The sequence below is a fragment of the Balaenoptera acutorostrata genome, chromosome 20 (assembly GCF_949987535.1).
Source record: "Balaenoptera acutorostrata chromosome 20, mBalAcu1.1, whole genome shotgun sequence".
NCBI lineage: Eukaryota > Metazoa > Chordata > Mammalia > Artiodactyla > Balaenopteridae > Balaenoptera > Balaenoptera acutorostrata.
Genome location: NC_080083.1, coordinates 10,425,948 through 10,451,281, shown reverse-complemented (window position 1 = coordinate 10,451,281; position 25,334 = coordinate 10,425,948). Strand labels below are relative to the sequence as shown.

Here is a 25,334-nt window from a genome sequence, read left to right as displayed (position 1 = left end):
TTCATTAACAAGTGAGGTAGTTAAGGTTATACATTTTCAAGCATGGCTGTTGCTAGGTCCCATAGATTTTACCACGAAGTGTTCTGTTTATTGCCTGTCCCTAAACAGCTAATGAATTGTCCAAATTCTTATCTCAGGCTTTCCTGATCCCCCCTGCAGAATTCAAGAGTTTGTAATTTCGCTTTTGATTTCCTCTTTTGATCCAGTTGTATTTTCTTTCTGATTTTTACTAGTTTGCTCAAGTTCTAGTGCATCCTATTTTTTCTCTTGTTAATTTGGACGTTCTACTGTACTTTCCCATTCTCATAATGGTTACCTTCCCTAGAACTCATAATCAGACGCATGTTTCTCTCATCATTGGAAAAGAAGATGGCAGTGATTTCCTCTATCAACAAGTCCTTTTTCCCCCACCCCAGTAAACTGCAACCTTACATTTCTTTTTACTCCTCTGCAGGAATTGATTTTATTTACTAACGGACACGCATAGGCCGGTGGTTGGGAATATTTTCTCCCTGGGGGTAACTTCCTCCTCGGCTGTGACCCTCTATCAGGTCTGGGAAGATGTAACTAGAAAACAGAACGTAGAGGAGGAAATGCTGCAAAGAGGCCACGCACAGGCTGGAATTTCCCTGCCGTTTAAATCGGCTTGGACGGCCCCTGGACCTACAACTGAACAGAAAAGCGAGGCCCTCCAGCCGTTAAGCCAAAAGGCCCGCTCACGCCGGCCCCGCTCCCCTGCCCAAGGACTGTGGTTCCCAGAACCCTCCGCGACCGGAGAGGCCGCGACCGCGGGTGCGCAGGTGCACAGCTGCCCCCGCGGGTGGGCTAGAAGCGCGCTGCGCAGAAGTGGTCAGATGGGAGCTCCGGGTCCTGCGAGGTGAGTCTTAGCGGCGGCGCCCCGGGTGTCGCTCTTTGGCCCGCGCTGCTATGGCCAGTCCCGGGAGGCAGCGGCGGTTTCTGCAGTGAGCACATCCCTCAGGCAGCCCTGTGAGGAACCGAGGCCAGACCGCGCGGAACGGGGTCTGGGTCCCCACGGTTCCCGCGCCCGGTTGCACGGATTACGTCACGCGTTGTGGAGGGCGGGGGCTGGCCCGGTGCCCCTCTTCTCTTATCTGGAGATCCCAGGGGTTAAAAGTGAAGGGTGGGGAATTGTAACTGGTATGGAGGACAGCCCCCTCCCCAGGCGATCGGGCGGTCCCCTGCCCAGTGCCGTGCCCAGAAGTTCAGCTGGGGGCTGTCGCCGCCGGAGCATCACCCCGAGAAACAGCCTTCTGCGCTCGTCTTCCGCGCTTCCTTTGTCCTCGGCCAGCGCCCCTGTTTGTGTGCCTTTAATGGCCTCTCGGTGCGTCCCACCTCCTTCCCTTTAGATTTTCCTGACGCTGGACACCTTACCCGAGACCACGTCTTGCCAATAGCAGCCGCATCTCAGGACCCTGCTACAGATCCTGGGCGTTTGAATAAGATTGCCTCATAGGAAATTTAAATTTTTCTTTTGTTGTGGCCACTACAGAAATTTGAGAAAGAGTGGAGGGGCCATCTGGGAGGAGGCTGCCTCTTCAGTACCTCTGAGAGTCAGTAATTGAAAACAGGCAAGTCACCTTGCACTGAAAAGTTACTCAGCTCTGAGCTCTGGAAACTTGGGTTTTGCTTAAGACTGGTTTCTTCCAGTGGGATCCCGGAACACATTTTTTCTTCCTGCTGTTTTCTCCTGCTATAGCATTTATCTAGTTGTATTATCTAGTGTAGCAAACTCTTTACATATCTGTCTGCCAGATTGTAAGTATCTCAAAGGCAATGACTCTTAATGGAATAGGAATCTGGAGAGGAATGGAGAAAAAAGTATTAAAGGGTATATAGTACAGGGTTTGGCTCTTGGTAGATGCTGAGTGTGTGTTAATGATTAAAAAAAAAAAAAAAAAAAGAATGATTTCTACTTATGTTACAGGGTGCCCTTGAAAGACTCCTGCTAGTATGGGCCGTCTACAGAGCCAGTCCAGGCTAGGATGGCTGGATCACTAACAGCAGCTGAAACTCTGGCCCTTCAGAATACACGGGATCAAGAGAAGATTATGATGATGGAGCCAAAGGAAGAGGAACAGTCTTGGGAGTATGAGACCAGGCTACATGGGAACCACTCTCCCAGTCAGGAGATCTTCCGCCAACGCTTCAGGCAGCTCTGCTACCAGGAGACTCCTGGTCCCCGGGAGGCCCTGAGCCGACTAAGGGTACTCTGCTGTGAGTGGCTAAGGCCCGAGAGGCACACCAAGGAGCAGATCCTGGAGCTACTGGTGCTGGAACAATTCCTGACCATCCTACCGGAGAAGCTCCAGTCCTGGGTGCGGGGACATCACCCTAAGAGTGGAGAGGAGGCTGTGACTGTGCTGGAGGATTTAGAGAAAGGACTTGATGAACCAAGACTGCAGGTGGGAAGGGGAACGTACGATCTGTTGTGGGAGCCAGATCAATGACCTTCAGGCTGGACAGAGGGGCAGCAGTAGGGGGAGTTGCCAAGTTCAAAACTCTTTTGGGCCAGGTAGAGCAGTGAGTGTGTGTTTCTGTGTGTTTTTTCTGCCCTCAAGCCCTGAATAAGACTCTAGCTCCTCTTCCTGCCCCTGTGCTGACTCTGAGGAGGCTCTCTAAAGTCTCCTTGGAAGCTTTGGCTCCACAGAAACCGAGTGGTGCCTGATCACCTCCAGGTCCCAGGCCCGGCACACGGACCTGCACAGGAAGAGCCGTGGGAGGAGAAGGAAGCTGTGGGGGCTGCCCAGAAGAAACCAAGCATCCAGCTCCAACCTAAGGAGACCCAGCCTTTCCCAGAGAGCGGTGAGGAGCAGGATTCTGTGGGGAAGGAGAGGAGGAGGAGAGAGGATAAAGGGCACAGAGTAGATAGTCAGAAGTTGGCTCTCCTCATCTTGGCCTTACTATTCTTACCTCTTAGGTGAGAGACTTAGCCTGTTTCATCACTCACAAAATTAGGAATAACGATAACCTACCTCATGTAGTAGCTGTAAGGATTAAATTTCAATCATATCTGGCTGTAAAGCCTCACCAGCATCTCCTTTAGGGCTTTAGAGAGCCCTAAAACAGGACCAGAAAATACTTCATTCACTTCCTGCCTCATCATCTCCACTGCCCTGGGCTACAGGCCAGCCTGGAAGTCTTTTCTCTTTTAACTTTCTCATGACTCCCAAAACATACTTTTTAAGCCATAACACACTCCACGTGAGACACAGCCTGTCATCACCTTTCTCTACCACCTACCCCCCACCTAAAAGCCCTATTTGATATTCTCTTCCGTCTACACTTCTGCCCTTCAGATTCACCACAGAAACTTCCTTCCCGGCCTGCCTTCATCCCCACAAACATGCTCTCCTCTCTCCTGCGGCAAACTCTAGAGTGAGAGCCTCAGGACCACGCACTGTCCTTGCTGAGTGCTGTATGACCTCATGAACCATCGGGAACGTGACATGAATATGTTGCTAATCAAGAAGACTCTATTTAATACTTCGTTTTACACCACAACCCCACCACCTCCAGACAAAAGCATATAAAAATTCAAATTCTTGTTAGCAACAAAATGGGAAAAACTAGAAATGGAGATTAATCTTAGTGTCTGCTCCATAAGTATGTTTATATTTCCCAGCACTTCCTTGCCTTTCTTGCAGAGTTGTCCTTGTCTCCTTTACTTCTGTTTTGTAAGTCTCTGTACAAAGCTAACTACTGTTTGACATTTTTTTTCAGCAAGCATGTTTCAGATTTCTTTAACCACAAGCATTTAACCTGAAAAAAATGTATGTTTAAAGTCTTGCATTACCTTATAGCAATTGCTTTTTGTCCTCTTTAGACTACAGAAAGCGTTACAATTAAAACACAAAAAGCGTTAGAGACGTTTTGAAAACCAAAACGCAAAGCACTCTTCTCTTAGTTTTTTAAGGAGCAGGTCAAAGGGAAAGGCAGAAAGTACCAAGAAGGCAGTCATCCCTTCAGTAAAGGAGCCAGCTGCTTGGGGATCCTTTTCTGTGGCTAGAGATTTGTGGGGCAGGGAATGACTGGGAAGAGGTGAAGGTCACGGAGTCAGGAGGAGCAGGGTCTTTGTGCGTTTAGGAACATCCCTTTTCCCTCAACCTGTGATTCTCATTTTTCCCTTCCCACACAACATCACTCCCCAGTTTCTTGAAACTATTATTTTTGCTTATATTTTTTAAGATTAAATCCTGAAAAAGAAGGTCCTACCTTGAAATTTATTTTTCAAATAACATTTTTGCAGTGTTCCATTAAGGAAAATTTAGAAAAAACAGATAAGGGGGAGGGGGGAGAAAAAAGGAGAAACCTTCTCCCCTACACAATCCCATCACCAACAGATGACCAGTGTTCATATTTAAATGACTTTCCTTCTGAATTTTGTCGTGTGTGTATGTTGAATATTTTTTAAGCTTTTATTTTCATGCCAGAAATCCTAATCCAAGTGTCATTTCTCCATACATCCAGAACAGGTATATTTACATTTTCCATCAGTTTTTGCAGAAGATGGTGCAGAGCCCAAGGACAAAGGGTCGTTGCGAGAACCACCCATTACTGACGTGGAATCACAGGTGCTCAGAGAAAAACTCACCACCAGCACCTCTACATTTGAAGCTGCCTCTGAAGTTGAGGCCCCTTTAGAGCAGCAGCAGAGAAATCTCAAAGGGGAAAGACTGAAGCAGTCCCCCGCTCAGGGGAAAAGCTTCAGGCAGATGGTTGTCACCCTTAAGACAACTCCCACAGGGAAGAAAGACCATGAATGCAGTGAATGTGGTAAAGCCTTCATTTATAACTCACACCTTATAATCCACCAGAGAATCCATTCCGGAGAGAAACCCTATAAGTGCAGTGACTGTGGGAAAACTTTCAACCAGAGCTCAAACCTCATTCAGCATCAGAGAATTCATACAGGAGAGAAACCCTACGAATGTCATGTGTGTGGGAAGTCCTTCAGGTGGAGTGCTCATCTTGTTCAACATCAGAGGGTTCATTCAGGGGAGAAGCCCTACGAGTGTAATGAGTGTGGGAAGGCCTTCAGTCAAAGCTCATATCTAAGTCAGCATCTGAGAATCCACAGTGGAGAGAAACCTTTCCTATGTAAAGAATGTGGGAAGGCCTACAGATGGAGTTCTGAGCTTATCAGACATCAGAGAGTTCATGCCAGAAAAGAGCCTTCCCAATGGACTGTGGGTGAGAAAGTCTCCAGACAGAATTGTACTTTTGTCTAATCAGTTTTAGGACTATATTCCATAAAAGTTATAAGCACCTTAAGATTTTTCCTGTGTCTTTCTTGATTTAGGAAAAAATGTTTACCTAGTCCCACCTGCAGCTCATCGCTTCACGCCCTCTGTTTGAGATGACTGTATCTACTAGCATGCCTTTGGCTGCGAGTAACAGCCAAGATGCCGACTTCATTAGGGTTCCGGGCCTGGCACAGAGCAGCTGTGCAGGCAGTGGCCATCCTGTATTGGTATTATTGTGAATGGGTCTTTGGTCCTGGCCCTTCCTCAGCCCCATACTGAGCTGCCTCTTGGGACAGGGTCACATCTACAAGTGTCCAGGCATAAGACAGAAACCACACTTGTTCTTTGAGCAGGGAACGTTTAATACAAAGAAGTGCTAGCTAGTAAAGGGGGATTATCTGTTAAAGGAGGTAATGAGATCTTAGTATAGGAATAGCAGCATGGGGAACAGCTACTACCTCTAGGACTGAGGGAGAGCACCAGAGGAAGAAGCAGACCTAGGAGAGCCAGTCCTCCCCCGCCCACCCACCCCTCCCCCCCGCACTCCCAGCCCAAGACTCTGCACAGGTGAAATTCAGGCCTGACTGGACAGGTGTGGCTGCCCCAGCTTCCAGGAAGCAGCTGGTCTGTACGGGCTTGCAACAGCCAGTTCTGCACTTCTTTTCGCCAGCCTGCATTGAAATTAGTCATGGTGAGAGTATTCATGCCGTGGAAGTCAGGAAATGCTACAAATCAGGGCTTTTCTTTTTTAACTAGTTGTTAAATATTGACACTGGCTGGTGAAGTTCATCAAGGCGCTGCAGGTCAGAGCAGGAAGCCTCTGGTCGAGGTGCCTGCAAACTCACCAGAGGACGGGTGCTGCGCTGTAAGGACAAGAAGGAAAACTACCAGAAGGAGAAGCCCCTTCCTCTTTGCCTTGTCCCTCCAGTGCCCTTCACTGGCAAAGCCTGACACTGTGCCAGCTGGCAAAGGGGAGATGTCGACAGGTCCAGCTCCAGTCTCACAGAGTACGGCAGGGGACGGCAGACTTGGCGTGAGGAGGTGATTACTTGCTAACTGGCCCATGTTATAAGCTCCTTTCCACCTCAGGACCTCTGTCCTCATTCTCCACTCCCTAACTCCATGCTCTCCTCCCAGAGAGTTACATAAGTCACATTTTACTTTGTCTAGATCTCCACTTAAGTGTCACCTCTTGAGAGAGGCCTTCCCTGACTCTGAGATACAAGTTTTATTTCTCACATAAATGTCCAGACATGAGCAGGTGGTCAGCAAACAGCCCACAGGCCAAATCCATCTTGCGGCCTGTTTTTTAAACCCCACAAGCTAAGAATGGTTTTTACATTTTTTTAAGTGTAAAAAGCAGGAAAAAAGAGTGACAGACTGTGGCTCACAAAGCCTAAAATATTTACTTCTGGCCCCTTACAGAAAATTTTTTTCAAGCCCTGGTCTAAGGGACAGCTCAGTTTAATTTCACCAGGTACATCAGGGACCCACCTTCCTCCTCTGTCCCCTAGATTAGGATGTGTTTGTCTGCATGGTTGATGCTGGATCATTACCGTATCCACATTCCAGCTCCCAGGAGGAGTGACATAATGGTCTCAAGGACAGGCAATTTCCTTTTCAGCAGGTGTCACAGAAGGTGCCCCAATCCTTTGGTGAAGATTCAACTACACAGCCACATCTACCTACCAGGGAGGCTGGAAAACACCTCTAGCAGGGTGACAATTTGCCCAATTAAAACTGGAGAAGGAGAGAACAAATTTGGGAAGACCATGAGCAGTGCTCCACCCCACAGAACATCTCCCCACTTCTGCAGCCTGGTGCTGCGGACTGACTGGGGAAGGAGAGTCCTGGTCCCTGAAAGGGCAGATCAGGATCTGGGAAGCAGAGGATGTGGTCAAGACGTCAAGGGTATGGATTAGAGCTTTGGTCTTGGTGGTGGTCACTCCAGAAATAGCCATCATTTTGACTGCAGCACCCTGTATTCGTCACTGAGAAGAGCTGAAACCAGAATATTTCGTAGGCAAAATGTTGACCTGAGGCCATCTCTTTTGACTTCGTTAGTGCAAAAGAAGCTATTCCAACAGCAGAGGTTCTGTATACTTAGTCTGGTTGTATTACAGGAACTAGTTCCGTATCCGAGAGGGGCTCCTGGGAGTTAAAGGTGCCATACTGGTCCAATCATAATCTGTTTGTGTTTCTATGTATGAGTGCCCTGCTCACATGTGCATTTTGGAATTCACCGATAGCAGAAAGTTCCCCTAGCTGTGCAGCTGAATAAACAAAAGAACTTGTACCTGCTAACGAGTGCGGTCTTTTGTCCACAGCAGGAGATAGAGGAAGAAACAGATTGTTCCCCGTCTCAGGAAGCTGACAGGCAGCCTGTAGTTGAGAGAACCCTTTCAGCAGCAGTGGTCAGTTCAGTGGTGGTGGGCTCTGGAGGCAGGCAGCCAGTACAGATCCCAAAGCTCAGGACTCACTAGCTGTGGTGATCCTGTGAGTTCATGACAGCTGCCCTAACAAAGTACAATAGACTGGGTGGCTGAAACAATAGAAATTTATTTTCCTAAGATTCTGGAAGCTGGAAGTCCAAGATCAAAGTGTTGGTAGGGTTGGTTTCTTCTGAGGTCTCTTTCCTTGGCTTGCAGATGACCATCATCTCCCTGTGTCTTCACATGGTCTTCCCTCTCTGCATATCTGTGGCCTAAATTCCTCTTATAAGAGCACCAGTCATCCTGGGTTAGGGCCCACCCTAATAACCTCATTTTAACTTAACTACTTTACAGACCCTATCTCCAAATGCAGACACATTCTGAGGTACTAGGGATTAGGACTTCAACATGAATTCTGTGGGAGACACAACTCAGCCTTGGGTAAATCACTCTCCTAGTCTCAGCTTTCTCCTCTGTAAAATGGGGGAAATAATAGTACCCATCCATAGGTGGTGATGGGGATTAAATTCAATAACACCTAGCCCAGTGACCAGAACAGGTAACATTAAAAAATGTTAGCTTATATTAGTGATATGAAACTGTTGAAAGGCAGCAGTATCCTAAGTTATGTCTGAGTATTCCAGAATCTAAAAAAACCACCCAGGGAATAAGTTAAGTAGAGAAGGAAAAAGTATTTGATAAACACTTTTTATGTACCTTGATATTCCTGTTCATATGCAAGCAGTTAGAAGAGAAAAAGAAGTCTTAATTAGTGCAGTGGATGCTGAGGTGTGCCCCCCACACTTCTGTTCACAGCAGACACGAGTGCTGCCTGCTGACAGCTATCCCTGCCCAGGAACTGCCCTCGTCTAAAGGGAGCTGCCACACCCAAGTGTCTGTCCCCTCCCAGGAGCAGCCCACATCTACTCCATGGGCTTGGGGCTGGGCATTGGAGAAAAGGAGATGGGTTAAAAGACCTGGCCACCCTTCTTGATGGGAGACATATCTGAAAGGTCCTCCCATACTTCTCTCAAGTTGAGAAGGCTTTCGTTGCAGCTGCATCACCATTTAACTTCTCCCTCTGCCCAGCCCATGGCCCCTTTTCTCTCACAGGTGTTCCCAAGAGCATTCCCTCGCAGACTTCCTGCACACTCTCCATTGCAGGCCTGTTTCCCAAGGATCTCAACCTGTGAAAATTAGGCAGCATCAAATAAGCAGAGTAAAAACATGTGAATTGGGACTTCCCTGGTGGCGCAGTGGTTGAGAATTCGCCTGCCAATGCAGGGGACACGGGTTCGAGCCCTGGTCCAGGAAGTTCCCACATGCCGTGGAGCCACTAAGCCCGTGCACCACAACTACTGAGCCCGTGCTCCGCAACAAGAGAAGCCCGCACACATCAGCGAAGAGTAGCCCCCGCTCCGGGCAACTAGAGAAAGCCCACGCGTAGCAACGAAGACCCAATGCAGCCAAAAAGAAATAAATAAATAATTTAAAAAAAAAAAAAAGAGAGATGTGAATTGGGGGAAAAGTAAAAATTGCCTGGACTTTTAAGTCGTTAATTCTTAGAGAAGCCACAGATCCCTGCCTATCCTGCTCTTTCGTGTGTCATGCATCAATGCATCCGTTTATTTACATATCCATTCATCAAATTCCAGGTGCCTTACCAGGAAGAAATTTACAACCGTGGGGCAGGTGGAGAAACAAGTAAACAGGGGGTTGGGGTTGTTGGGGTGTGTATCCCGGCAGGAAGCTGCTGTGGGAGTGCAGAGGAGAGAAGATGCAGCCGGAGCTCAGTGCTGCAGGTGTGATGTGGAGGGTTAGCAAAGAAGAGGGGGAAAGGGGCTCCGGGCGGAAAGGCCAGGAAGGGTGAGGGAAGATTTTCTGGCATACTTGTTAAACTAAGTGCAAGGAACAGAGAGAAAGAGGCTGGAAAAATGAACTGAGGTTTAGCAGCTGGCACAGGCCTTGTGCGCCACCTAAAGGATTTTAAGAGGACAGGAAGCCAGTAGTGGGGAGTGACACCATCAGGGGTTTGGCTGTGCACTTCCGAAAGACTATTTAAGCTACAGTGTGGGAAACTGAAAACGTATTTTTCAGGAGGTTGCTGGGGTAACTCCAGAGTGATGTCACGGCTGCATAAACTGAGGTAGTGGCACGGGGATGAAGAAGAAGAGGTGGACTGCAAGGATATGAAGTGGGCAGAATCAGTAGGACTTTGGGGGGTAGATCTGACTTTGCCAGGTGGAAACCAGCCCACTTTCCTTCCTCCCTTAGACTCTAGTTCTACTTATGCTCCAAGTAGTAGTGCATATGGCTCCAAGGTTTCCTCCCAAGAGCCTCAGACTCTGTCCAGGAGCTCCACTCCGCAGCCTTTCCCAGACACCTGCCTCTGCACACACTTGAGGGGACCCTGAGCAGCTGCCTGGGCCAGCCTCTTGGGTCCTGGTGGCAGAGGGGCAGCCCTATGGGCAGTGTGGGCTGGAATCTGGGGGTCAGGGAGGAGAGCTGCAAACCAGGGAGCAGTAGAAGGGGCCATGGCAGAGGGCTGGCCTAGGGAGTCAGTCAGCCTAGGGGCCTTCTTCTCTTCCTCCAGGCAATGAAAACTAATGAAGCAGTTTCTCAATCTCACTACCAACCTTATAATACAATGTTACAGGTGAAAAAAGAGACTAAAAGAGATTTAATAATTTTCCCAAGTCACGTAACTTCCAAGTGGCAGAGCGAAAATCGGAACCTAAGTGCGCTCTTAAACCCTGTGCTCACAGAGCTCAGGTTGTTTACTCAACAAAACTGCAAGGAAGTGGAAGAATAAGTGGGGATTTTTGCACGTCTAACTTAACATGTGAGGCAGGAAGAGCCACACTCACTGTTCTGGTCAGCACTGCTGCCAAGATAGGTGGGTGCTTGATCTGAGACCTGACTTTCTCTGCCTTCCAGGGACCAAGGCAAAATTAAATTATTTCTGGTTTACAAATTAATCCTATCTTCCTAATTGTATAATGGAACAATGAAAAAGGATGGTCTTTATTTCAAAAATGAAAACAACCTTGAAAGAGGTCTGTCACCCACACAATCAGTATAAACAAGAACCTTAGAGATCAAATGAACAAACCTAAATACATAGATAGGACTTCTGCTTCTGGCCATGATGGAGTAATGGGGACTGGATTTACTGTCTCCTCTTAAACAGCTAAAAAACCAGACAAAACATATGAAACATACACTGGACAACAGGCAGTGCAGGACAGGGAGAGAAGAAAAACAATTGAGATGAGTCCTAGGATTGGCCCAGCTTCCTGTCTGGAGAGTTTCCAGGCTGCAGTACAGAGCAGGCAGACTCCCTGAGGTGAAGGCACAGAATTGAGAATTCAGAGAGGCCAAGGCAGAACACAGTACCAGAGAGGAGAGCAGAGCTCCAGAGATCTGCAGGAAGTTCCCCTCAATTCTTCAGCTAAGGACTGATCAGCACATTTGTGTGAGGCGACCACCTGTAGCCAGGGAAAGAACCTCTGGTAAGAAGCTGGTAGAATTCTTAGAGCTCACACAGGTCTGGGAATAGTCTATGTTCTAAAGAACCAGAGTGGAGAAAACTTGTAATACACAGGGCATCAGGCAGAGCGCTCCAAAGGGTATTGCTTCAGTGATGGGCCAAATTACCACTAGAGCACTGCTCTGTCCTAGCTGACAAGGCATAAAATCAAAGCCTCAAAAGAATCAAACTGTTTCTAAATAACTTACTTGTGCCCCAGTACAAAGCTCAAAAATATTTAAAGGAATTAAATTTAAAAAAAAAAAGTACCCAACAACATACAATTTACAATGCCTGGCACCCAATCAAAAATTAAAGGCATGCAAGAAAAAGGAAAACATGATCCATAATGAGGGGAAAGGGGAAAAATCGATAGAAGCAGATCCGCAATGACATAGATGATAATTATTAGACAAGGACACTGAATGCAGCTATTATACTCCGTATGTTCAAAAAGGTAAAGGAAAACATGAGCACGGAGAAAGACAGAGAAGGGATATTAACAAGGCCCAAATTGAATTCTAGAGATGAAAGATATGTCTGAGATGAAAACTGTACTGGATAGAAACTATCCAAAATGAAAAACAGAGATTAAAAAATACTTAAAAAAAAAAAATAGATGAACAAATCATCAATCAGTAAGTTGTGAGACAGCTTTAATCAACCTAATACATGTGTAATTAGAGTCCCAAGGGGAAGAAAGAGGAAAGCAGAAAAACATTTGAAGAAATAACAGCTAACAACTTTCCAAATTTGCTGTAAACTATAAATCTACAGATCCAAGAAGTTCAACAAACACAAAGCAGAAGAAACGTGAAGACAGATACACCAAGGTACTATCAAAATCGAATTGCTTAAAGCCAGTAATAAATACATAGGCAACAGAATTGCTTGAGATATGGAATTTCATTTTAGAAACAAGAACTAAAACATATAAGCAGTAGAAAGAAGTACTGACTTTTCCTATAAGCACTTCACAATGGAATTCCCACTTGTAAAGGAAGAAATCTTCTGTGATAGACCTGCAAACATAATACATTAGCCCTGACAAAGAAACAGTGTTATAATGGTAATTAGATTCCCATGTCAACTCACAAGGGCTACTTAGTGTCCTTAAGGTAGATAAAATAATGTACATTTAAAATAAAACACAGAAAGAAAAAAAAACAGGAAATAAAAATAAGTACAATGTAGTGGTTAAGATGCAATTTTTATTCTCTTTGAATTCTAACGCTTTTGAGAAAGCATCTTTAACTTGGGGTAAATCAGAGGAGAAAGAAAGTGGGTAAAGGAGAAAAAGAAACTGCATTTACTGGGTTCCTACTATACACAAAGCAGTGGACTGTCAGATATACCATTTTGTACTATACTCCCACAAACTTGAAGGGTGGGTATTTTCCCCACTTTATGGATGAGGAAATTGAAATTCAGGGAATAACCAAGATTAGACAATCCATGATGAATTCTGAAGGGACTTCTGGGTGTGTTTGGGGTCTTTACAGGCTGGTGGCACTGGTTATTTGGTTGTTTGCCTTAAAAACAAATGGCTACTTCTTCCTTGATTCACTTGCATTTCCTGCATTACTACTGTTTCTTTGCCTAATTGGAATTTATTTCTAGCTAATGAATGGGTCCATGTGGCATAGAGAGAAAACAGGGACACTTTTTCCCAAGGTACCTGAGCAAACATTTAAGAGAAAAAGAAGCTCTCCCGCTCTCCCTCTCTTCCTTCTTTCCTCTTTCCCTCCCTCTCCCTCCACCATGTGAGGACATAGTGAGAAGGTGGTCATCCACAGCCAGGAAGAGAGCTCTCAGTAGGAACCAAATTGGCTGGCATCTCAATCTGGGATTTGTAGCCTCCAGAACTGTGAGAAAATAAATTTCTGTAGAAAGGAAGGAAGGAAGGAAGGAAAGAAAGAAAGAGGCGGGGGGGGGAGGGAGTGAGGGAGGGAGAGAGGAAGAAAGGAAGGAAGGAAGGAAGAGAGAGAGAGGGAGGGAGGGAGGGAAAGAAAGGAAGGAAGGAAGGAAGAAAGAAAGAAGGAAAGAAAGAGAAAGGAAGGAAGGAAGGAAGGAGGGAGGAAGGAAGGGAAGAAGGGAGAAAGGAAGAAAGAAGGAAAGGAGTTAAAGAGGCGTTGCCTGTATTCAATGGACAGAACATCCAGCCTGACACGGTTCTGCTGTAGATAGTGAGGCTCCCAACATATGGTTTGTCCTGCAATAGATTCTAATCCTTTCAATAACAAGTCATTTAAAAACTAATTTTCATGGAATTCCCTGGCCATCCAGTGGCTAGGACGCCACACTTTCACTGCTGAGGGCCCAGGTTCAACCCCTGCTCAGGGAACTAAGATCCCGCAAGCTGTGTGGCTCAGCCAAAAAAAACAAAACAAAACAAAACACACAAAAACAACTAATTTTCAAGATTATCCTGAGCATACTACTACATATGAAGAAAACATAAGCCTGTGATGATGCTGAAGCAGCTGCAAAAATAAGAATACTGAATCCCAGCAAATACATTTAAGATACAGCTCACATGAAGAAAAAAATATAATATATCCAAAAGGATGGAAGTAATGTATAAAAACAGAAACGAGATCAAGAAGTAAACAAAGGCTCTTATGAAAGAAAGATTTTGAGGATGGTACAGGTGAAGTATCTGATTTGGGTTTTGTTTTGTTTCAGTGCTGAAAGTTGCAAGGAAAAGAGGTGTGTTTAAAGCAATCTGTGGCTATCTTGTATTTGAGTAAATCATATAGTGGATCAATTCCCTCAGCTAAAGAAAGGTTTTGGCTCAACTGTTTAACATTTTACGTGTCCCCATATCACATAAAGAGATACCATTTATATTAGATGATATAGACCTTTAATGCCATGGCCATCATTTTAGGGGATAAAGGATCTGCACGGAAAAATAAAGGACAGCAAAGGCATTATGATTCTACATTCAGTTAATTAAATTTGAAATGTCCAATTCATCATTTATGGCCTCTTATTTATTTAAGTCATTCATTGGTTAATTTTTTTTTTTAATTTTTATTTATTTATTTATTTATTTATTTATGGCTGCGTTGGGTCTTCGTTTCTGTGCGAGGGCTTCCCCCAGTTGCGGCAAGCGGGGGCCACTCTTCATCGCGGTGCGCGGGCCTCTCACTATCGCGGCCTCTCTTGTTGCGGAGAACAGGCTCCAGACGCGCAGGCTCAGTAGTTGTGGCTCACGGGCCCAGCTGCTCCGTGGCATGTGGGATCTTCCCAGACCAGGGCCGGAACCCGTGTCCCCTGCATTGGCAGGCAGACTCTCAACCACTGCGCCACCAGGGAAGCCCCCATTGGTTAATTTTTGAGTGGCAACCCTGGGCTGAATGCGATACGCTCTTCTACAACAAGGTAGCCCTGTCCTCAAGGAGCAGGATAAAATCAGCTGACGCAAAGCGCATTTCCAGTCTAGTGACATCAGTAAAGAAGAAGAAAGGTCAGAGCGAAGTTTCAGGCTGGAATGAAAGTGTCCTACAGTGAGTAAATCCCCAGATCGCTGTGCACTGTGGATGCTCTGACGCTGAAATTGGTGAGAGTTCAGATCAGAGGTTTTTCCACATTGGTATTCCAAGGGCCTCTCCAATACAAGTTTTCTGATGAACTCCAAGGTGGGAATTCTGTCTGAAGGTGGAATTCATTACATTAGCAGCGTTGCTCACCAGTGTGAACTCTCTGATACAGAGAATCTCAGCTCCACCCGACCCCATGAAGGCCTCTCGGCTCTTCCCCACATTCGCTGCACTCCTGGGATTCCTCCCACTTGGGAGTCAGTGGAGTGGAGTGTGGATTATAGCCCTCCTGTGACTAAAGTTCCGCCCTGGCCCCAGCACAGCCCAGCTCAGAGAATGCCGACATAACCAGCAGATCAGGGGCACAGAAGCATTTTTCTCCTTTCTAGAGGATGTTTTGGGTAATCTGCCCACTCCAATGCATAATCACCCTTCTTAGCAAAAGGCCTCAAATGATCAACTCTGCTGGCCACCCTGCGCTCATTCCCTCCACATCTGTCGTCTTAGTTCCTCCAGCAGCCTCAGAGGACAGTGCTTTCTTCCTTCTTTCTGAAGCCAAACCTGCCTTCTGTACCTTGAGTATGTCCTTTCCCACTGCCACTAAATTAAATTTTAATAATTAGTTATTAGATAAGTATCTTAATAGGCCTGGTTGGAAGTTCGAAAGAACCTGGGCCGCGGCAAGGACTCCATGAACATCTGGGAACGGCGGAATAGATCCCACCCTGGGATGTGAAACGTCCTCACAAACGACAAATCACGGCGGCCTGAGAGACACCAGCCCAGGTCCCGTCCGGCGGGCGCCCCAAGACTTGACTTCGGGGTCAGCAGCGCGCAGCGGCCCACTCTCGGGGCCCTCCCGCCTCAGCCTCCTGTCCCCACCGGTCACCAGCAAAAAGGCACCCCGGGCCTCGACCAATCACGTCGCGCACCGCCCCGGCCCGCCCCCGCCCGCCAGGTGGCGCACGGACAAGGGTCCCCAGGCTTCCGAGAGCGGCCCCAGCCTCAGGGCTCGGTGAGGCTCCTATCAATACCTCTTGGTCCCGGAGGCAGTGGCGGCCGAGCGCGTTCGATGACTTAGAGGTTCGTCGGTGTCGGTGCCGGCAAAGTTGGGTCCACCGATGAAAACACTGCCTGCAAAGCGTAGTACAAATAAATAAAACATCAGCATTCTCGTCGGCGGCACCGCAGGAGGGATGCGAGTCGCGGCCGAGTCCCAGTGCGAGGCCCGGGCTGGAGACAAGGACGTGGCAGGGACGGCCAGCGGGTGCAGAGGGGTGAGCTCGCGTCCTGGGGCTCGAGGAGGGGGTCCCGCCTGCCTCGTCGGCCGCCGCTCCCCAGCTCTCAGGGAGGAGGCGGGCTTCCTGCTCTGTGGAAGAACCGAAGCCTTCTCGCCTACTCCCCTCTCCGCAGCGCTGACCTCTACTGCATAGCTCAAGTCCCCACCAGCCTCGTAGCGCTTAGCCCCCGCGCCTCGCACAGGTCCCAACGCGTCGTAGGGGCTCAGCAGGTGGTTGATGAATGTGCAGGGGCCCCGCTATTGAGGCTCCTTGCCTCAGGTTATCACCAGAATCACCACGCCCCGCTTCCCACTGGATTTTACTGAGGCTCCAACTCCCGTTCACTTTCACGGGTTCACCCAGGCGGATGGTCCTGTCATAGCTTCATCCCCAAAGCAGAGGGATGTGATGAGGGAGAGGTTATTGCGGGTTACTTGGTAATTTGTTTTATAGGTAAAAGTTTGATTTCAGGACCGTGTAAAGGACTACAGGGGTCCAAAGATGAGTTTCAGATGGTCCATGAATTCCCTGAATTTGCATGCACATTTTTCTAGGTAGAGCTTTCCTGAGTCTCAAAGATCTCGTACCTAACAACCTAAGGAAACTGCCTCAGACCAGGAGTCACTCAGGAGAACATGTTAAAACAAAACAATAAACACCAGCACAGAAATCTCAGTAACATTTTTTTAAAATCCAGAATAACTTTTTTTCCCCCCCCTGCACCGCAAGGCTTGTGGGAACTTAGTTCCCTGACCAGGGATCAGGCCCTCAGCAGTGAAAGCACGGAGTCCTAACCACTGGATCACCAAGAAATTCTAGATCTAGAATACCTTACATTAAGTTGATAATCATGAAAAACTGTATCTATCTAGATTAACAAAGTAGGTAACATTTGCCCTGTTATGAAAGATAAAAGACCTCACCAAGCAAAGCAGAAGATCAAGGACCGAGTAAACAGGACTTCCCTGGCAGTGCAGTGGTTAAGAATCCGCCTGCCAATGCAGGGGACACGGGTTCGAGCCCTGGTCCGGGAAGATCCCACATGCCGTGGAGCAAGTAAGCCTGTGTGCCGCAACTACTGAGCCCGCGTGCCACAACTACTGAAGCCCACGAGCCTAGAGCCCGTGCTCAGCAACAAGAAGCCACTGCAATGAAGCCTACGCATCGCAATGAAGCCTACGCATCGCAACGAAGAGTAGCCCCTGCTCACCGCAACTAGAGAAAGCCCTCACGCAGCAATGAGAACCCAACACAGCCAAAAATAAATTAATTTAAACAAATAAATAAATAAAAGGTCAGAGTGAACAGCTTACATAAAACCGGAAGCTACCAGAGCACATGTTGGGGTACTAAGGTGAAATTTATAGGATGGCAGGAAAATGGCATACAAAGTCATATTAAGACCATAATGAAACAATGTACTTTGGAATATACTTAGAAAGGCATCAAATCAGTAAAATTGTAAAGAAATACTTTATTTACATAAAGTGTTAATATACCAGTAAAACTGTTTAATTAGGGAAGGATGAAAATGTACATGGTTAAGTCTGCAAAAATTCTGAAGGGTATTTCTGGGTATTTTGGTAGGTTTTTGAGACTGTGAGGCCTGGTATTTTTAATGGGTCTAAAATTAAGAAAATTCACATCTTTTCTTTCCTTGATAGAATTCTACTTGCACTAGATTATGACTACCAGTCAATTATATTATGGTCAGATTTTGGTTCCCAAGAAAATTGAGGGGGAGAGGGCAAACAAGGAAAAGAGAGAAATATTTCTGAGCTAGCTGGGTGTAAGGTGGATAAGGGCAGGTAGTGAGGTTACAGGATGTGTGTATAGTGTATATAACAAGGTGGAAATAATTTCATTCACCAGAATTTCTCATGGGAAAGCACTAATATATGTTGGAAAATTCTTCTTAGAATGAGAGGTGAGAACTTCCTCCCTTAATATGATCAGGCACAACAAAAATTGGTCACTAAATTGCCTTCTACTGTTCCAATGAGTGGTCTGTTATTGAAGGGCCTAAAAAGGAGCTGAGGTGACAGCCCTCTCTGAACCCCCTTCTCCACCTCTTACACACCAGAATCTTGAGTAAAGTCCGTATTACTCATGGATGTTTCTGTGAGGGGATCCTTTCTGTGGAGCTTGAAGAGGTGCTGAGTTCTATATTAAGGGCTGGCAAGGGGTGAATGTGCAAATAAAATATTCAAACACAGGAATAAGAAGTTAAGGGAATAGGTAACATCCAGGTTTCATGTGAGAAAGATATGTTTGGGTATAATTCAATTTGAGCTTGAGTGATGAAAAAGGAATGAGAGCACACTGCACTTGTAAACACCCTATGGAAAGAGATAAGTTAAAGAACTTCTGCCAACGTCTAACTACTAGAGACAGAAGTACCTGGAAGGATTTGGAAACTGTGTAATCAGTTGTTTTCTGTTTGTTTTGATATGGACTTTTTTTTTTTTGTCTTTATTGAATCTGTTACAATATTGCTTCTGCTTTATGTTTTGGTTTTTTGGCCTTGATGCATGTGGGATCTTAGCTCCCCGACCAGGGATCGAACCCACACCCCTGCATTGGAAGGCAAAGTCTTAACCACTGGACCGCCAGGGAAGTCCCCATCAACTGTTTTACTTGTACAGCCCTTTTCTCAAGCCAAGGGCATGAGCCCGGGGGTGGGGGCACATATTGGGGTACAGAATAAACCCACTTGATGGGTTTTGGCTATGACCAATTATGTTTCCAAGGACATGATTTAAATCCATTATATTCAAATTCATGTAGTAATTAATAATGAATAGAAAATGTACAAAGGATTTCGAATAAGGCAGTAATGCATGCACTTATTCACAGTACAGCACAGTGCTTAGGAGCACAGCTCAGGGCTGGAGTCTTGGCTCTAGCACTTACCAGCTGTGTGATCATGGGCAAGTTACTTGACATCTCCCCTGCCCCTCACCTTTCAAATTGGGGTAAGAGTACCCACATCACTGATGGTTGTGCAACTCCATAAATTAAAAAGCATTCAACTAAACACTTAAACAGGTGAATTTTATGGTATGTAAATTATACCTCAATAAAGTCATTTTGTTTGTTTGTTTTTAAAAAAAAGAGTACCCACATCATAGGGAGGCTGTGAAAACAAAAATGTAAACTGTCTGGCACTGTGCCTGGCACATAGTAAAAATTCAATAAATACTAGTGATTAGTATTAGTGTAATAAAGAGATTAAAGAATAAAACCCTGAAGATATATAAACTTAAATTTTTAAAAAAGAAAAAAGGAATTATTGGGCCAGTTGAAACTTGAGATCATTTAGTTCAACTCCCCTCATTTTACGGATGAGGAAATTAGGGATCAGCAGGTGAAGTGCCTTATTCAAGGTCTAGTTCTAAGACCAGACCCCAAGCAAGCTGGATCCCCGTTAGTGCAATTCCCACTACCACTCACTGCCTCAGAAACACTGACACATGACAAATCAAGGATGTGTTTCCTTGAAGAAAAAAAAAACACGTAAGAGAACACAGAAAACACATGTAGAGATGCTGAAGAAAGAGAATTCCAAAGCCAAGGGCAAACTGAGAAGAGGCTGTCACATCCTGGCCTATCAGCCAGGGACCCCAGCAGTGGGGCCCAGGCCATGAGAGCTTAAGTGCTTCGGCAGGGCAGGGTCCTGGTCAGTCAGGTGAACCAGCTCGTCACTGTGGCCAGGAGCCTAGTGACGATGAAGCTGCAGTCCTCTTTGTTATTTCCTGACACAGGATCTGTCAGCAGCAGCAGAAGCTGGGGCCCAAAGTGAATGCAGCGAGTTCTTGGGAGCAGTCAGTCTGAGTGGCCCTGAAGTGGGAAAGAGCTGCAAAAGAGCTGCTTCTGCAGTCAGTCTGAGTGGCCCTGAAGTGGGAAAGAGCTGCAAAAGAGCTGCTTCTGCCCATGCTGAGTAGTCTGGCCTCACTTGTTTATCCCCTGGCCTTGCTAATCAGCCCCTCTGGATTCTGAGGGCCTTCACTTACAATCCTATAAATTGCTTGTCAGTTTCCTCCATCATGGCACCCTCTCAGATGACTGAGGAAGCCTAGCAGGAGATGGGAAATGACCCAAGCTTCCCGCTTCTTCATTAATGCTGCCATCTTCCAAGGGAACTTGATAGCAAGTTTGGAAGATTTTGAAGCTAATAAAAGTTTACTAAATTCCAATGCTAAACAGTGGGAAAGAGAGAGGTGTGTCTTCTAGGCCATGACTTTAACATTTCAGGAGATAATATTCGAGGGGTCAACTCTGTCATTCCTAGGAAGTGATGGTGGAATGTTCCTCCATTTTTCCTGAACAGTAACAATTTGGGCTAGATGGCCAGTAAAGACCCCTAATGTTATGTGATCCACTAGTGGGGAGGGAGGAAGGAAAGGAAAAAGGGATAGTGGAGAATTAAGGCCTGAAACAGCTTTTATGATTTAACTCAGTACACTGAAACTTCTCAATGAATAGTTCATAAAAGTGCCTCATCCTTTTTGACCAACTGTTTAAATAAAAATCAGTAAAAGGACAGAGGAGGTTCTGTCCATTCATTTGATGTGAGAACTTGGGGTACAGACTGAGAACAGTAAGTCTGACTTCAGCTTTTCCACAGAAGGCTTTCATGTTTTGCAGATCATTCCATACAGTGAACACTTTGATGTCGGAGGAGGTGAGAACTCCGACTAAAGGTCTTCTGACATTCTTGGCACTCGTAAGGCTTCTCTCCAGTGTGAATTCTCTGATGTATGATAAGTTGGGAATGCTGGCTGAATGTTTTCTCACACTCATTACATTCATAAGGTTTCTCTCCAATGTGAATTTTCTGGTGGAGAAGCAGCTCAGAGTTATCCCAAAAGGTTCTGGCACATTCATTACATTGATGAGGTTTCTCTCCAGTATGAATTCTCTGGTGGACAATAAGGTGAGAGGTCCGCCTAAAAGCCTTTCCACACTCAAAGCATTCATAGGGTTTCTCTCCAGTGTGAATTCTCTCATGTCTAAGAAGTTCTGAGTTTCCCCTAAAGGCCTTCCCGCATTCCTTACATACGTAGGGCTTCTCACCAGTATGAATTCTAATATGTCTAATAATCTCTGAGTTCTGGCCAAAAGTTTTCCCACATTCATTACATTCATACGGTTTGTCTCCTGTATGAATTCTTTGATGCCGGATGAGCTCAGAACTCTGACCAAAGCCTTTCCCACATTCATTACACAGATAGGGTTTTTCTCCAGTATGAATTTTCTGGTGTCTAATGAGGCCTGAGCTATGCTTGAAGGCTTTGCCACACTCATTGCATTCATGGTATCTTTCTTCAGTATGAATTCTCTGATGCTGAATAAGCTGTGAGCTAACCCTAAAGGTCTTCCCACATTCATTACATTCATATGGTTTCTCCCCAGTGTGGATTCTCTGATGTAGAATAAGGGCTGAATTCTGACTGAAGGCTTTACCACATTCTTCACATTTATAAGGTCTCTCTCCAGTGTGAATTCTGTGATGGTGGATGAGATGTGAACTCTGAATGAAGGCCTTTCCACATTCATTACAAGCAAAGGGCTTCTCTCCAGCATGAATTCTCAGGTGCCTTCGAAGGCTTGAGTTAGTTCCAAATGTTTTTCCACATTCTTTGCATTCAAAGGGTTTCTCTCCACTATGAACTCTCATATGCTGAATAAGATGTGAGTTCTGATTAAAGGCTTTCCCACATTCTTTACATGTATGAGGCTTTTCTCCCAGAGGACTTCTATGTGTTTTATTAGGTCCTAAATTCTCTATGAAGTTTTGGCCAGAAGCAGCAAATGTGCTAACTGCCTCTGCCGTAGTATCTCCCTGATATGTGATCAGGTTTGAGCTAGGACTGTAGACTCTCTCACTTTCATTATTCTCATGGTCTTTCTCACTTGAGGGTGATTTCTTAAAGATAATCAACCCTGATGCAAAGTCTCTCTCCTCAGGAGACACCTGCTCCAGAATCTCTTCTGTGGACTCTCTGGAATGCTCCTCCAAAATGTCTTCTTCACATGCTGCTCCAAACTCGTGACCCTGATAAACCACCTTTGGAAGTTTTTCTAATATTGCCCCATGTGGTTCAGATTCTTCAGAAATTTCTTCCTTGGGAATTACCTCCTTGTTCTCAGTCCCCATCTCACAATCTGAAATGAGAGAGGGTAAGTCTGTGAAGTGGCTGTATCACAGCTAAATGAAGCCAATACTAGGGAGTATGGAGCTTGACATGGTTCTGACAGCACCCAAAAGCACTCTCTGTATCTGGTGAGATTACAGGACGCTGTTGAAGAGAAGAGAAAGATTTAGGATTATGGTGGACATGCTACACAAAGAGCTGACGCTGACTGAAAAGAGTGAGGGAAATTATCAGAGGAAGAGATTTAAGGAGAGAAATAGGAAATGGATGGTAAGAAGATGCTGATAAAAGTTCCATAATATTAACAGTGAATTGAGGCAGAACCTGAGGTTGGTAATAAAAACATTTAAGGAAAATTGTGGCCATATTAATAGATGGTACATGGAAAAGGTTGGGAAAGGGACAAAAATGACTAATATAACCTTTGGGTTTATAGAGGAAGAAACCAGAAATGAGTAGCAAGAAGAACTATCTTTAGCCCAGTTCTGTGGCGCTCACCAGCTCTAGAGAATAGGGGATTGTATATGTTGTAGGGGTTACCTATTCAAAAGGTTAATGTGACTTAGCTATAACAGGGACAGAAGGAACCACCCTTGGCTCCCATATATTTGGATGAAGTATGGTTCTAGCTTAATCTTCTCCAGATGGTTACTAAATTGTATCAATACCTAATTTTCCCTACTAATTTGAAATGCCTCCTATACCATAGTCTAAAATTCCATATATATCTGGGTCAATTTCCAGGCTCCATTCAGTTCTATTGATCTATTCCCTCTCTAATACCAAACTGTTCAACCTACTGCAGCTTTAAATTTTTTAATATGTTAGAGAAAGTGCTCTCTCATTAGTCTTCTTTTTCAAATATTCCTGTCTATTCTATTTTTCCAAATAAATTTTAGTATAATTTTGTAAAATTTCCAAACTTACCCTGATGTTTTTATATCCATCACGTTTCTGTATGTCTTCTCTTTTAGTGAGTTTTTCTTATATTTTCTAACTGGTTGTTATTATATATATATATATGTGTGTGTGTGTGTGTGTGTATATATATACATACATATAGCAATGCTGTTGATTTTTACTTACTAATATTGTCTATGTAATTTTCTTAGCACTTTTTTTTTTTTAGTTTTTTAAAAATTTATTTTATTTATTTTTGGCTGCACTGGGACTTCGTTGCTGCGCGCGGGCTTTCTCTAGTTGCGGCGAGCAGGGGCTACTCTTCACTGCGGTGCACGGGCTTCTCATTGCAGCAGCCTCTCTTGTTGTGGAGCACGGGCTCTAGGTGTGCGGGCTTCAGTAGTTATGGCACGTGGGCTCAGTAGTGGTGGCTCGCAGGCTCAGTAGTTGTGGCGCACGGGCTTAGCTGCTCCACAGCATGTGGGATCTTCCCGGACCAGGGCTCGAACCCGTGTCCCCTGCATTGGCAGGCGGATTCTTAACCACTGCGCCACCAAGGAAGCCCCTCTTAGCACTTTTGTAAATCTTAAAGCCTATACTTTTTTAAAACTTCTAAAAGGCTGTGGCAAGGATTTTTAGTTGTCTATCCCAATCTCCACTCTTCCCCACCTCATCAGCAACAGAATAATGAATTTATTTTTGTAGCAATGAGGCTGCCTAAAGAAATATATTCTCAGCCTTCTTTGCAGCTAGATTTGGCTATGTAACCAGTTTCTGGCCAATGAGACAGTAAAATGCAAATGACAGCACAAGGGACTTCTGGGATATCTCCTTAAAAGTAAGGGGATACATCTCTTCACCCTCTTCTTCTATGCTGTGCCTGGGGCATGAAGCAATAGCTGAAGTGCCATCTTGGACCATGAGTTCACCAGCATACCCTACAGTGGGACAAGAACAGGAAGGAACCTGGGTCCCTGATGACTCTGTGGAGCTGCCATACTTGCCCTGGAATGCCTGCCTCTGGACTTCTTTAATCTAACAGAGAAACAAGCATTTTCCTTGCTTAAGCTATTATGGTTTTTTAATTTATGAAGCCAAACTTGCTCCTAATTGGTACAATGGCCCCAGGGATTTAGCTATCCCCTCACAGAAGTAAGGTCCAAATGCTGGGGAAATGAGCCCAGCTTCTGTTCAGGTATTAAGCAACCGGGAGCTAATATTGAAGAGGAGAGGCCCTTTGCCTAGAGCAGGGCATCTGTGCACCACAGCAAATCTGAGCAACACAATCCTCCCATCAATAAAAGTGTTAATTGCAGAAGGTGATTCTCAAGGGGGAATGGGGCAGCTATGGGACTTCATCCTTATATTGCAGAGTCATGGAATGGTTTTTAAGCCAAGGAATGACACAGTTCACGGTCAGATTAGCATTTCAGGTAGATGCACACAAGTGGCCATTTAGTGGCTGAACCAGAAAGCAGCAGCCCAGGACATAAAGGAGATCAGTTAGAAGTCTGATGCAGTCATCAAGGCAAAGGGTGATGAGATCTAACTAGGGTAATAGTGGTAGTGTGAATGAAGAGGAAACAGACTAGAGAAGTGCTTGAGAGGACAAATTCTCTAAGACTTGGGGTATGATTGGATATAGGTGTAAGGAAGGTGTAATTAGATGGATAGTGATACCACCAAGGTTGGGAATATTGAGAAGCAGCTAGTTTAGGGGGGAAGATGATAAATGAGCTGTGTTTTAGACAAGATGAGTTTCAACACATCCATACAGAAGTACCAAGGAATCAGTCAAAATATACTGGTCTAAAGCTTAGAGCAGTCAGGACTAGAGACACAGACTTGAGAGTACTCAGCATAGACAATAATGAGTATAGTTGTGACAACTGTCAGATACTGAAGACAGAAACCTAGAAAGCCAAGGCCAACACTGAAGAGTACTCCAGTTAACTTCCATGTTCCCCTCCAGATCTTTCAACTTTTCTTCACCCTGCTCTCTGCCCTAGAAGGTAACCTATATAGCACTCATCAAGAGGCCCTCTGGCTTCCAGCTGTGTTCTGCCAATGGGGAGCCCCAGCAGGGGGCTGGAAGGAGGGAGGAGAGTGAGGTCAGAGTATTTATCCTCCTGGTTCCTTCCCATGAGATCACCTTGGGTTCATGGTGTCCCTCAATTGAAGTTCATTACTCCTCTCAAGGAGTCATCCTACCCAGTTGTCTCTGTG

General features: G+C 45.5%; 2 protein-coding genes across 6 annotated transcripts in view; one reads left to right on the top strand and one right to left on the bottom strand.

The window, feature by feature from the left end:
• Positions 1 to 5,729, top strand: part of ZNF232 (zinc finger protein 232) — a 41,366-nt gene extending 35,637 nt beyond the window's left edge. The window contains exons 3-6 of the mRNA XM_028168175.2: positions 552 to 877; positions 1,946 to 2,423; positions 2,697 to 2,823; positions 4,489 to 5,729. Of these exons, the coding sequence (XP_028023976.1) occupies positions 2,004 to 2,423; positions 2,697 to 2,823; positions 4,489 to 5,249 (1,308 nt within the window). The 5' untranslated portion in view covers positions 552 to 877; positions 1,946 to 2,003 and the 3' untranslated portion in view covers positions 5,250 to 5,729. The remainder of the gene's footprint in view (positions 1 to 551; positions 878 to 1,945; positions 2,424 to 2,696; positions 2,824 to 4,488) is intronic.
• A 6,346-nt stretch (positions 5,730 to 12,075) lies between these two features.
• ZFP3 (ZFP3 zinc finger protein) overlaps positions 12,076 to 25,334 on the bottom strand; it is a 34,696-nt gene continuing 21,437 nt past the window's right edge. For 2 of the 5 annotated variants that reach the window (XM_057535487.1, XM_007166518.3), the window contains exon 2: positions 17,532 to 22,218. In XM_057535487.1, coding sequence (XP_057391470.1) covers positions 20,699 to 22,218 — 1,520 coding nt within the window. In that variant the 3' untranslated portion in view covers positions 17,532 to 20,698. Of the gene's footprint in view, positions 14,883 to 15,804; positions 15,905 to 17,531; positions 22,219 to 25,334 lie in introns of those variants that run through there. The other 3 variants (XR_009006243.1, XR_003623990.2, XR_009006244.1) reach the window with 3 other exon arrangements.